Below are 14,220 nucleotides of genomic sequence, written 5' to 3'. Positions count from 1 at the left end.
ACAGAGGTAAAGGCTCCTAGAATCCTAGGGAGGAAAGGATTTCTCCCTCTTTCAAGAAGTAGCATGTTAATTCCATGGTTGTGAAAGTCCCTAGTGCCTATTGTTTCTGTTATTGTGCCCCTTGTGTTCAGCATGGTTTCTAGAATCTGGTACATAGTAGATGCCCAATCAATGTTTACCAAGTGAGTGAGGTCATTCAGCTCATCCTCACAAGAACAGATTCTAGTACAGAGCAGCCATCATTGTCACATAGTGACTTCTATAAAATAAGCTATAGTTTACAAATTAACTAGGATCCTTTCTTATAGCCACCTTCTCAAGGGGAGTTTTCCCCTATTTTCTTTCTCTGAATGTTATCAGAAGATTTGGCTTTGGTCCAGCTACTCGAAGTGCCATGAGAACTGTAACATTTATATTTCGTTTTTAGTATAGTATGTGCTCAAAGTGTAGTACTCCATAATATGGTACTTATTTAAATGAATCACTCATGTTACTCACTCCCCACCTTCTTCTTTTTATTTTTTTTTTCTTAAAACAGGATAGAGACTCTTAATGGAACAATGATTCTGAAAAGAACAGAGCTTGAAGCAAAGCTGCAGGTTTTAAAGGTAATTTAACTTAATGCAGCGAGACACATTTTTCATCCTTGAATGTGTGAGTGGTAAAATAAAGATCTATTTGAGGAACTGAGATAGCCCTTGAAAAAGAAATGTCGTGATGAATCTAAACTGCTGAATTATCAAGAGCCACACAATTACCTTCGGAGGAATATCAAATTCTGCAAACCAGTGTAAATCACTTTCTTCCTTCCTCCTTCTGTGTGTCTATGAGGCTCAGAAAGGCAACAGGAAGGCACGCCACTTGAAGAACTCTTCATTAGTGCACCTGTGATCTCTGTTGATTTACATTTTGTTTGGAATTAAGACGAAAAAGTCATTATTTTCCCAAGTGTGTTGGAGGGCCTGGGTTTTTCACTTTTTCCATGTCCCCTTCTCTTCTGCCTCATTCTTAAAACAAAAACCTTGTCCGTCCAATCCTGTGACTGTCCTTGAATCTGCTTTCATTGGCAAATACATTAGCAACTTCAAAGGAGGAAGAAATTAGCGTCCAAGAGATAGTAAATAATGCAGGATGTTTAGTGAAAATTCCCTGGGATGGCTTTTTGAGGCTTTTAAAAATCTCAGTTCTCTGGCTGATGAGGGTCTCCTAAGCCATGAAGTCCAGACCCTCACTCATGCATCTGAGTTATAGTTCGGAAGACCTCTCTGTTTGTCTCAGTGACCTCTGCATCCCAATCTCCCCCTTGCAGAGTGACAAGGTAGCCAATCTGAGCAGAGACTGTAGTTTACTATAGGCAGCTTGCTTACTTCGTCTTTATTTAGCAACAGCTGAAATTTATTAGTTTTCTTCATGAAATATGAGCTTATTAATTATTGAGCCCAAGAGAGTGGATTTTATTTTGTATCTTTTTCTTCCTCCACATCCAATTCATCAACAAGTCTTGCTTTCTTCATCAGCATTGTTTTGGATACTCTTGCCACTGTGCTTATTTCTGTGGTTTGTTGAATCAATTTATAAAATTCCTTGAAAAAACCTCTGCTCAAATTTTGATAGGAATTGAATTGTATTCATAAAATAAATGAGAGCAATTAAAATCTTTATGGCTTTCACTTTTCTCACGTTGAATTCAGGATCTCAATCTGTTTATTCAGATCTTTCATGGACTTCAAAAATATTTTGTAATTATCTTCCTATATTTTTACATGTCTTTTATTATATTCATTCTTGTTTACTTCCTTGTTGTTCTTGCTATATTAATCTTTTAAATTTTCAGCCACTTATTGCTAATGATTTTGTTGAAATTTTTAAAAATCCAGTTGTGTTGAACTCCCTTTATTCTAATAATATTTCTTATAGATTTCCTGATATGTTCCATATAGGTTTCTTATCATTTGCAGATAGTAAAATTTTGTGCCCCTTTAGCTCAATTATTGAAACTAATTTATTTTTCCTCTCCTATAGCATTGGCTAGGATCATCAATATATTGTAAATAATGATAATCTTATTGTTGACTTGAAAGAAAACATTTCTAAGATTTTTGTTACTACATTTTTATGAGTAGTAAACAATGCTTCATATTGTACTTGAATTTAAAGTTAATTTGTTTTTGCAAAAGAAAGATAATCTTAGTGAACATCTTTTTTAAGAAGTTTAATTTTTTTCACCTTTTCTTAGAAAAAAGAAATATTGAAAACAAGAATGAAAAATAGGGTTATATTCTATGGAATAAAGTACTAACTTGCACAAATCATTATTTCCTTCCTTTAAGCAATTTCTATTCTTTGCATGTTTTTGTCTTAAGTTTTAATGTACATACTTACCAATATATGAATTTTTCAGTATCTCCATCCTCTTCCAGAACATCATGAACACCATACAATGTTTAAAATGCCCATTTAAGACCCTATATTCCTTATTATACTTACTTTAGAGAATTTGTATCAATTTTTTAAAGTACAAAATACAGATTTTTGTTCTATAGCTGGTAGTGAAGAAATACATCAACTTGTACCTTTTGAATGTTTGCTGCTGTTTGTTGCATTCTACTCCTTACCTCTAGGTTTACTTTCTGTCTTGCTATAGTACTTCCTTCTGTGGGGGTAAGTAGATTTTTGTTGAAAAATGTTTTTATTTCACTGCTACTATTGGAAGACAGTTTTGATAGGTAATTGAATTATTCTAAGTAGGTGTTTAATTCCCTTAGCACTTTGAATATATTACTCCTTTAATTTTTTTTTATGAGAGAGCTCCTAATTATTTTTGGCAGGTAATCTATATTTTCTGCTAAAGGTTTTAACGTCCTTAATTCATCCAGAATAAAATTGTATATATTATGAGGTATGGGGAAATTTCCAATTTAATTTTTTTCCATATGAATAACCAGTTCTTCCAGTAGCATTTATTTTGTAGTCCCCCTTTCCCCTTCAACTGACTTGCAGTAAAACCTCTCTTTTTAAGCAAGTTCCACATATGCATGGATTTGCTGATAGGCTTTCTAATATGATTCACGGGTCAATTTGTTTATCCCAAATTGTTTATAATAAATCTTGATATCACATTGGGCACAGTTATTCTTGGTCCTTTGATCATCTATATAAATTATAAAAGCAGATTATATGTAAATAAATGTTGGTGTTTTGATTGATATCACATTTTATTTGTCTATTTTTGGAGACAGGGTCTCGCTCTATTGCCCTTGCTGGAGTGCAGCAACATGATCATAGCTTACTATAGTCTCAAACTCTGGGCTCAAGCAATTCTCCTATCTCAGTCTCCTGAATTGCTGGGATTACAGACCTGAGCCACCATTCCTGGCTCTGATCACACTATAAAAAATATATATATATATAAAATAATTATATATACAATATAATTATATATTATATATTAATTTGAGGAAACAACATCATATGGTATTAGGTTTTTTATGGATGGATGATCTTACCATTTTTTGTTGTTTTCTTGAAAGTCTTTCAATAAGGTTATAATTTTATGGACATAGGTCTTATACATCTTCTGTTAGACTTAGTCCTCTGTACCTTATGTTTTTTGTTCTTATTATCACTTCTTTAGAAAAACTAGTTTTGATTGATGTTAATAGACATGTGAAATTAATTTTTCTATGCTGTTACTATATTCAAACACTTTGCTAAATTATAGAATAGTACTATCTATTTTAATAACTCTAATGAATTATCTGTAGATTATTTTGGACTTACTGTAGCGATAATAACTATCTGTTAGGAATGAGTTTTGGTTCTTTTTCTTACCTTACTTCACAGCTTAGGAGCTACCACAGAACAATGAATAGAAACCATAGTTGTAGGCATCCTTGTTTTATTCTTGATTTTAAAGAAAATTCTAATTTCTTTTCTATTAGGAATGAGTTATCTTTCAGAGTAAGGAGACTCCCTTCTATACGAAGTTTGCTGGTAGTGTTTATAGTGCTTGTGCATTAACTTTTATTAAATACTTTTTTCTGCATCTGTTAAGCTGGTCTTCTCATTTATTCATTTGAAAAAATTCTGTCAATATGTGAATGAAATTCAAATATATTCTAGTATAAAGCTACCATTTCATTTCTAGGATAAACCCAACCTGGCTTATCCTTGAAATTTATAATTTGTAAATGTAATTACAGATTTGATTTGCTAATATTTTATTTAGGATTTTGAAAGATAGTCTCATTTTTCAGGTAGACTGGCCTGTAATTTTCTTTTCTTAGATTATCTTTTTAAGTTTTGGTATCAAGTTTACTAGACTCTTAGCATGACCTGTTTTCCTCTTCTTATTTTCTGGCAGAATTTTAATAATACCATCTGAATCATCTTGGTTTAGGATTCTTTTTTAATGGGAATACTGTTAATGAACTGTTTCAATTTCTTTATTAGTTGAGAGACTACTCAGGACTTCTGTTTTTTTTTTTTTTTTAAGCCAGTTTTAGTGACTTATACTTTTGTTAACAAAGTTTTTAAATTTGTTAACTGAGTTGATGGTAAAATATTATTCTGATGTTTTAAATTTTTGTCAAAAATTGTTTGAGTGTACCCCATTTTTTTCTTGCATCTTGTACCACTTTTTATGCTTCTTTTTTTTTCTTGATAATTTTCTCTACAGAATTTTCTATTTTTGGATCTTCTAGAAAACCAATATCTGTGGACATCTTTAAACCTTTTTCTGGTTGCTTTAAGATATTCTTTTGTCCTTATTGATCTATGGTTTTACTACAATGTAATTAGTTCTGGATTCATTTCTAAATTTATACTATGTAGAACTTATAGTGCTCTTTCTGCTCAAAGACTTTCTTTAGCTTTGGAAAACTATCAACTCAATCTTTTTGGAATATACCTTCTATACCACTCCTGTATTACCTTGTGGAATTCATATTAGACATAGTTTCTTGATTTATCTTTCATGCTTCCTAATGACTATTTCATAGGTCTTTATTTATATTTTTGTGTTACATTATTTCTGAATTCTTTAGTAACATCTCCAGAAATGTTCTTGCTAGCTGTTCTGTGTAGAATGTGTTCTTTCTATTGAGTTATAAAAATTACTTTGTTATTATCTCGTAGTTCTTTTTCATGTCTATCTGTTCTTGTTTTTTCCATTCCAAAGTTCTTGTTCTTATAAACATTGATCTTATTTATCTCTCAGAGGATTAGAAACATTCTTATTTTAAAGTCTTTTTTGGACACTTTTCTTTTTTTTTCTGAGACAGAGTTTTGCCCTTGTCACCTAGGCTGGAGTGCAGTGGCATGATCTTGGCTCACTGCAACCTCCGCCTCCCAGGTTCAAGGGATTCTCCTGCCTTAGCCTCCGGAGTAGCTGGAATTATAGGCGCCTGCCACACCCGGCTAATTTTTTGTATTTTTAGTAGAGACAGGGTTTTTGTCACGTTGGGCAGGCGGGTCACGAGCTCCTGCCCTCAGGTGATCTGCTTGCCTAGGCCTCCCAAAGTGCTGGGATTACAGGCATGAGCCACCACACCAGGCCTTGAACACTTTTCTATTTTCATTTGATTTAGAGAATCCATGTACAAATTATCAATTTTAAAATCTTTTTTATCATTAAATATCTGTGAGTGTCTGGGGATTTAGATTGCCTACTTCCCTTGCATGGCATATAGCCTCTCCCTTCAGCACAAAGTGATAGTTGGATGCTTGCCCCCACTCAGCATTTCAAGGCTACCAATCCAGAGCCAGGTCTGGGGGCTTACATGCCTTCCCTGGAGACTCAGTGAGCTGTTTGGCTCAAGCCATGAGGCTGTGCTTAGGTACTCCTGCCTTTCTTCATACAAGCTCTACATGAGCCATAGCCAGCAGCATCAGCTTTTCTCAGCCTCCTTTCCCAGTGATGGAGCTTCAGCCAATGTTTTTTTCTTCAGCAGAAAACCTGGCTCCGACCTGTGTTTCAGATAGGTGCATGTAAACCATATATTGCCAAAAATTTTCTTTCTGTTTGTCTGTGTCCAGAAGACTTTAAGTTTCATTCTGCTTTCTATCTTGCATGTCTGTCCTGTTTCTAATCTTGAAATTATGAGATTCCGTTTATCTCTTGAGCCAGAAATGTCTTGGTCTGACCCATAGCCAAAGTCAGGCTGGTTTCCCCTCCACACAATGACATTTACTTTGTGCGTCCTGTGTAAGTGAGCATTCTTTCCCTCAAAGACTCTTCTTGGGGCCAGGGGCTCTTCTTTAGAAACAGTGGTCCTTTCTGATCCACATTTTCAGGGATTCCCTTTCTTCTGACCTATGATTCAAATGTTTAACATGAAAACAGCACATCCAATGGGCTAGCTGGGCGAGCTAGTTTGTAATCTACTTCTGCTATTTACTGGGTGTGTAGTGCCTGGGAAATATTTTGTTACACTGAATATTCATTTTTGAATGTTACTTTTTAGGGAAGTTATGAAAATTAAATATCATGTTATCAGTGAAAATGCAACTGAAGTACTAAAGTGCCATGGAAATGTTCAGCTGTATTTCAATCCTGTAGATTGAAAGCATTGCAAACTTCTTTGGAACCAATGTGTGACAGCTGACAGTTGTTTTAGGAAGCCATTTTTTTCATGTATTCATTCAACCGTTATTTACTGAGCAGCTGCTATGTAGCTGGCACTCAACTGGGCACAGTGAGGTGATGCTGCCCAGCAGGGTTAGATCTCACTTGTGCTTTAATTCTCATCTAATGAGAGCTCAGATATGTCCAAATATACAATTGTGATGTCAGTAATACAGGCAGAAACAGACCCAAAGAAAAACAGGGAAGCTTGGTTACAGTTGAAAAACCCTTAGTCACTCTGACACATCTGCTCTTTACACTGGTATTTTCTTGGTTTAAGTGACGACAAACCGAAATGACTGGGCCAAATCAACAAATCAGATATTGCAACACCAGTATTTTTCCAAAAATTGACTATATGGCCAGTGCTGACTTTGTATTTTTAGATAGTAAGTGCAGAAATGTAACTTCCTCTTCTTTCTGTCTCTAGTTTTTACTGACCTATCCCTATGCTCCTCCACTGAACTCTAGTCTCCTGTAGGAAATAAATCTCTTTAAGAAAGATGAAAGTGTTTGGTATGTATGCCAGGTACTTGTTGCCTTATAGTCCCTATGTCCCTAATTTTGACCTTTGTATAACCACAGATTTACATAGTTAAAAGCCGGGAATAAGACAGCATAGCAGTCCTTTTTTTTTTTTGGAGGCAGGGTCTCACCCTATTGCCCATGCTGGAGTGCAGTGGCATGATCACAACTCACTGCAGCCTCAACCTCCCAGGCTTAAGGGATCCTTCTACATCAACCTCTTTTTTAAAAAATTAATTGATTAATTATTTTTGAGACGGAGTTTTGCTCTTGTTGCCCAGGGTGGAGTATAATTGTGCCATCTCAGTTCACCACAACCTCTGCCTCCTGGGTTCAAACGATTATCTTGCCTCAACCTCCCGAGTACCTGAGACTACAGGTGCCTGCTACCACACCCGTCTTATTTTTGTATTTTAAGTAGAGATGGGGTATCGCCATTTTGACCAGTCTGGTTTCCAACTCCTGACCGCAGGCAATCCACCAGCCTCAGCCTCCCAAAGTGATGGGATTACAGGTGTGAGCCACCGTGCCCAGCCTCCTCAGCCTCTTAAGAACTGGTGTGCACCACCATACCCAGCTAATTTAAAAAAGAATTTTGTAGAGATAAGGTCTCACTATGTTGCCCAGGCTTGTTTCAAACTCCTGGTCTCAAGCAGTCCTCCCACTTCAACCTCCTAAAGTGCTGAGATTACAGATGTAAGCCACTGCCCTCAGCCCTCAAAGCAGTATTATAGCTATTCTAGACTATATTATGGTACAGAAAGAACAAGAAGTTGACTGAGTCAAGCATTTGATTGATTTATTGCTCGATTTTATATTGGCAACGATAAGGGTTGCTGTTAAATGTTACTAGTATCAAGGTTTAGAAAATTCTGCCCAGTTATTGTTCAATCTTTTAAGACTGAGGAATAAGCCATGTTCCCCTCAAGCATTTAATGATGTTCTTGCAATTTTATTATTTTCTTTCCCTTAATCCTTCCCTAAATATACATTTTTTCTTCTTCCTTTTTAGCCTTCATCTACTCCTTGCAGATTGCTTTGTGGGAAGGACTGCTTGTTTCAAGTAGGCTGTCTTTCCTTTGGCATAAGAGTCCACAGGAAAACCTGAGCTGTGCCCACTTGCTGGGCTCGCTATAGGGACCTGAACTGGCAAAGGAAGGGGAAGAGGAGAGGATAAGGAATGGGAGAGAGTGAGCCTATAGCTGTGTTTTCTTCAGATGCCTTCTGCCTGGTTTGTTTTACATTGCCATTGCCTCAGTCCCCTCTGTGGGATAGGCTAGGACTTGTGTGCTGTCTTGACCCATGTGGCAGCTACTTAGTTTCCACTGTGGGCCTCAGCTCTCCTGTGCTGGGGCAGCCAAGAAGGGAAGCAGTTAACAAGTTAGGGTACTTAGCAGTGTTCTAAGTTTAGCCCACTAAGGAAGCATTTCAGACAGTTCTGTTCTCTTTTTTGGTGTGGAAAATAAATAGGTGTCCAAGCCAGGTGCGGTGGCTCACGCCTGTAATCCCAGCACTTTGGGAGGCCGAGGTGGGCAGATCACGAGGTCAGGAGTTCGAGAGTAGCCTGGCCAGCATGGTGAAACCCCATGTCTACTAAAATTACAAAAATTTGGCTGGACATGGTGAGGCGCAACTGTAATCCCAGCTACTTGGGAGGATGAGGCAGAAGAATCGCTTGAACCTGGGAGGTGGAGGTCTTCAGGCTTGTATGTTGATGATGATATTTGTAGAGCGTTAACTAAGTTCTAGTCACTGTTCTAAAAATTGTACATCTATTCACTCATCTAATCCTCATAACATTTCCAGGGTTTAGGCTCTATTATTGTCTTCATCCTACAGATGTGGGAATCCTGGAGTATAAATGCTTGCCTAAACAGCAAGTACATTTTCACAGACGCAAATATCTTTTTAAAATAATTTTTTAAATAAAAATATATTTTATTGTTTTTTTTCAAAGAAAGCTTGTTGGCCCAATATCCTCCTTTTATACAGCAAAAATATTTTAAATGGATGAGATGGATTGGTAGTACTAGAAAGAAAGGTAAAAAATTTTAATGACAAATCTCAACACCTAAAATTAAATTGCTAGCTTCACTGGGGTTTCCTAATAATAAAAACTTTTTTTTTTTTTAATCTCACAGCAAACTTTGAAACAAAAATGGGTGGAGTACAGATCTCTGCAGTTACAGGAACATCGTCTGCTTCATGGTAAATGCAATTTCCTGTTCAGAAACCACACTAACATTACTTCTTTCAGTATTTCTGCCTCTAAGTTGTTTTAAGATTATCATCATTATAAGAAAAATTTGACTAGTGCTGGTCAAAGAAACGGGTCTGTGCTTCTTTGGCATGAGCTTTGGAGTGGCTGTATTTGGAGGAGGCTCAAGGCAAGTCAGATCCACTACTCTACACACACACACACACACACACACACACACACACACAACGCAGATGCGCATGCGCACATGCACACTGATGCACACGCTCAAAAACAGACATCTGGAGATTTTAGAAGATCATTGGGGAAGATTGCCTGACTTTCCTTCTACTTCAGTGAATGAATTACGTTTCTGAAAAAATCGTGGCTCGGGGCTGTATAGTTTCTAGAAGCTATTAAAGCTGGAATGGTTGCACACTTATTGGGTAGAGCTCCTGTCTTTTGTTTAAATTGCATAAGTTGCGTTTATTCAGAGAATTTCTTTTTCATGGCCCCCAAGACCAAGACAGAAATGTGTAAGATTATTACAACAGTAAATGCATGGCTCTTGCCATTGAGTACATTTTTAAGGGAAGGGTTGAGTTTAAAATGTGTTAATTTGCTATTTGCTGTGTGACAGATGTAACCAAAGGAATGAACTTTTGTGTGCAAATAATTCACTGAAACCACTATGTGGGTGCGAAATATAGGTTATCTCTTCTTTGAATAGCACCAGCTTAAGTCTCTAACCTAGAATATTCATTAAAAGTGATAATCAATTTGTTTACCAAAAAGATAACAATTTAATCCTTAACTAGTCACTAATTTATGGCTTAGATTTCTGATATAAAGTTCTGTGTTTTTTTATTGAAGTGTTTGAAACTTACGAGCAAGTTACTTCTCTTTTTTATATTTTCATTTAATATTTTTAAAAAATTCATAATAGCTTTTTTGGGTAGTGAAGTTTGTTAGAGAGGCAGAAGTATTTAATACAAAAACTTCTTTATGGCCTTGTAAATTCAGCCACCTCCTTGCTTTCTTTAGATGTGAGGGCTTTTTAGCCTCATTTCCACTTCTGGAGCATCCTGAATGGCCCGGTGAATATAAATTCTTGCTGTTCTATAGGAACGGCCTTGTGTTATAGACAACATTGTTAGGTCAGGTCAGGGTCCTCATAAAGTCATTGTTGTATACATTTTTTTGAGCAATTGAGGGAGTTCTGCTTTTTCTAGATGCATAGTAAACATCCAGGGCATGTGATTCTATAAGGCAATTGCTCTCAAATCAAAAGAAATTCATCACTTATTGCAAGATGAAATGAAGTAGGTTGTATTAGCAAAAAGGAAAGCATTATGACCAGTCACTGTGGCGCTGGTTGTACTCAACCTTGCAAATCATCTGAAAAAATAGTTTCTTTTTATATTATCAACCAAGGACAAAAGAGAGCAGCAGTAAAGATAATCAGTACAAAATAAAACCATTTTGGAGTGTGCAGTATTCTATTATTTTTTTCTGAAGCAGAGTCACTTACTGATTATGTTTTTCCAAGGCTGGTATTACAAGTTCTCTCTCTCTCTCTCTCTCTCTCTCTCTCTCTCTCTCTCGATACCAACCAACTCAGTTAGTGTGGAAGCAGGGAGGGTCGTTGGACAGGGTATTGGTATGTGATTAACATTCTGGTTTGAAGAGCCAGATGTACGTTGTGAAGGATCAATGAAAAAAATTTAGCCAAGCAGATAAAATTCAATTTCTTCAAATAAATTATTACTTACTTGAGGACAAGGATGCTTTCTGGGTACAGTATCATTCCAGAGAATTTAAGTATTCCAAAATGAAACTTGGAATATTGAGGTTGGAAGATACATTTGATTTCACAAATCCTTTCTCTAAGAAACACTTATGAATTATCTGTTCCATAATTTTTTCTATATACCTCAAATGATTTTATAATAATTTTAGAATTATTTTCAAAAGACAGTACCTAACAATCAGAGAAACTAAATGGAGAAAATCATGATAGCATTTCCCAGGTGTATTCTATGGAACCCCATTTCTGTGAGAATTATAATAAAAGGTTTCAGGGTTATTTAAATTGAAGAAATGATCATTTTGGAGATTCAGATGTCACATTGGTAGACTGTCAGTTGGGTTGAACTGTTCTCATATGAAACATCTTGTTTAAATTTATTCTAATATTATAATTTTTGTGACCATGGAACCTTGGTCTATGAACAATAGTTCAGGAAACCCTACTATACGGTTTATCAAATGGCCTCATAAACAGTTACTTATTTATGCACGCCAAAGCTCAGTGAAAAATATTTTTCACACTTACTCTTTCTTGTGTCATTCAAAGAGAAGTTTTGATGCAGCGTATTTATTTGTAGGAAATGATGAACAGGTCCATTTCACAGTAGATTTTGTTCTCTGTGCTCTAGGTGATGCAGCTAACTGCCCCAGTTTGGAAAACATGGACTTGGATGAATTGTCTTTGTTTGGACCCCTGCCTGGGCCAGGCCCAGCCCTCGTGGACCGGAATCGATTATCCAGTGAGAGCAGCTGTAAGAGCTGGCTGAGCTCCATGACTATGGACAGTGAAGATGGCTACCAGACGTGTGTGTCTGAGGACTCCAGCAGGGGTGCCTTCAGTCGGCAGACGAGCACAGATGATGAGTGCTTTATCCCCAAGGAGGGGGATGATTTTCTGAGGAGGTCATCTTCAAGGAGGAACCGGAGCATCAGTAACACCAGCAGCGGATCCATGTCTCCCTTGTGGGAGGGCAACTTCTCAAGCGCGTTTGGGACCCTGCCCCGGAAGAGCAGAAAGGGAAGTGTGCGAAAGCAACTCTTGAAATTTATCCCTGGCCTTCATCGTGCTGTGGAAGAGGAAGAAAGTCGCTTTTGACGGATTGTGGTGTCCTTTCAAATTGGCTTATTTCACAAATATCTCTAGACTCACCCACATCCCAGCTTGATGGGAAAGTGCAGAAGAATTGCAAAACTGACATCCCATTTCACAGCAATAGTGACCTTTATTTAAATTGTTGTGTCATAGTTTTTGCTTCTTACATCATTTTTCAACCTGAACAGCTCAATTTCTAAGCAGACAGGGAAACTAAATAATAAGTTAATTAATATAACAAACATGAAAGTGCCTGCTCATCCCAGTACTGTCTTTGAAAGCAAAACTAATATTTATTTTCTAGATTATCCCTGTGAATAATAGATAACTTTTGGAGTCAAGTATGAATAAACATTTGGCAGAATATAATAATCTGCACTGTTTTCTATAGGATAATTGGTGAGTTATAAAATCTTAGGTTTGCTTATGCCCAATGGCTTCTGGGGAGGCTTAATAATAGGCAGTTTTGAATTTGTTCAAACCTGTAATGACTTGTAAACAAAGATGACCATCAACCCTTTCTCATATCTATAGTGACAATAAAGTGGGAAGTATAAGATTTAATAGGAGGGGTTAAGGTTCATGAGAACCATGGAAAGATGTGGTCTGAGATGGGTGCTGCAAAGATCATAATAAAGTCTTTTTTATAGTCAATCTAAACAAAATGGGTGGGGATGTCATGTTTTTTGCCTGATTCAACTTTTGTTCTGCTTACACATTAATGGCAAATCTAGAACTCTTCGAATCCTACAACTTTGCAATTTTTTTTCTATAAATGTCTAACATCCAAAACGTGAGAGTTGTGAAAAGGACTTTGCTCCTGTAGATTTTTTCATATTACTTCTCTATATCATATATTCTAAATAGCTATCACTTCAGCAGTCTTTTGCCTAATTATGTTAGCATCACATTACTTCTAGCCTTTCAATTACTCCATGTTTTATTTAATATCCATTAAAGTCTATGAATTCTCTGTTCTGGTGGCACAGCTGTTCATTACCTATATTCTAGAGTAGACAATCTGGACTATGTAATAAATAGTCTGCTGATTTTAAGTTCTCTCTCTCTCTCTCTCTCTCTCTCTGCGTGTGTGTGTGCGTGTGTGTGTGTTTGGGAGAAACAGAAACACTTCACTTTAAGTAGAACTGCTAAATTTAAGTAAACTTCTGATTAAGAAATGAGTTATTTTGAGAAAAAAGAGGGTAGGGTAAGGAAGCATGTAGGATAACAAGTATAAAAAGATTTCTAGGCCGGGTGTGGTGGCTAACACCTGTAATCCCAACACTTTGGGAGGCTGAGACAGGTGAATCACAAGGTCAGGAGATCGAGTTCATCCTGGCTAACACGGTGAAATGGTGAAACCCCGTCTCTACTAAAAATACAAAAAAGTTAGCCGGGTGTGGTGGCGGGCACCTGTAGTCCCAGCTACTTGGGAGGCTGAGGCAGGAGAATGGCGTGAACCTGGGAGGCGGAGCTTGCAGTGAGCCAAGATCGAGCCACTGCACTCCAGCCTTCTATTAACTCTTTGAACTGAGAAACATCCAGTGGGCTGTGCATGCGGGTCACTCATATGAAAGGCAGAGTGTCACACCTTTCACAGAAACAATAGCAATCCTGTCTACCATTTACTGAATGCCTAGTTGGCTAAAGACACTTTATGTGTGATCCTCACAATTACTATATAGTAGGTGTTAGGCATACAGATAACAAGTCAGGAATTTGGAAATGTTCTCAGGGTCACAAGGCTAGTCAGTGGCAGGGTTTAAATTGGAAGTCAGTTCTTCCTTGCTCTAGTCTATTCTAGATATCATTTATTCTTTTGGTTCTGTTTAGTGATCATCACCGTACTTTTTATTCTACCCAACAGGAATACTTAAAATGTACAATTATAGATACTGCATAGATAAGTGTATTTCTTTGGGTAAATAGGAAAACAAACAAACATTTCTCTGTTCCTCATACAAAAGTTTC

At 36.8% G+C, this 14,220-nt stretch overlaps 1 protein-coding gene across 1 annotated transcript in view; it reads left to right on the top strand.

Moving 5' to 3' along the window:
• Window positions 1–12,621, top strand: part of LOC112617061 (cytohesin-interacting protein) — a 31,516-nt gene extending 18,895 nt beyond the window's left edge. The window contains exons 6-8 of the mRNA XM_025373793.1: window positions 539–608; window positions 9,292–9,358; window positions 11,786–12,621. Of these exons, the coding sequence (XP_025229578.1) occupies window positions 539–608; window positions 9,292–9,358; window positions 11,786–12,252 (604 nt within the window). The 3' untranslated portion in view covers window positions 12,253–12,621. The remainder of the gene's footprint in view (window positions 1–538; window positions 609–9,291; window positions 9,359–11,785) is intronic.
• The last annotated feature ends 1,599 nt before the right edge of the window (window positions 12,622–14,220 follow it).

This window comes from Theropithecus gelada, unplaced genomic scaffold (assembly GCF_003255815.1).
Source record: "Theropithecus gelada isolate Dixy unplaced genomic scaffold, Tgel_1.0 HiC_scaffold_15875, whole genome shotgun sequence".
Lineage (NCBI taxonomy): Eukaryota > Metazoa > Chordata > Mammalia > Primates > Cercopithecidae > Theropithecus > Theropithecus gelada.
This window is presented reverse-complemented; position numbering and strand designations above follow the sequence as displayed.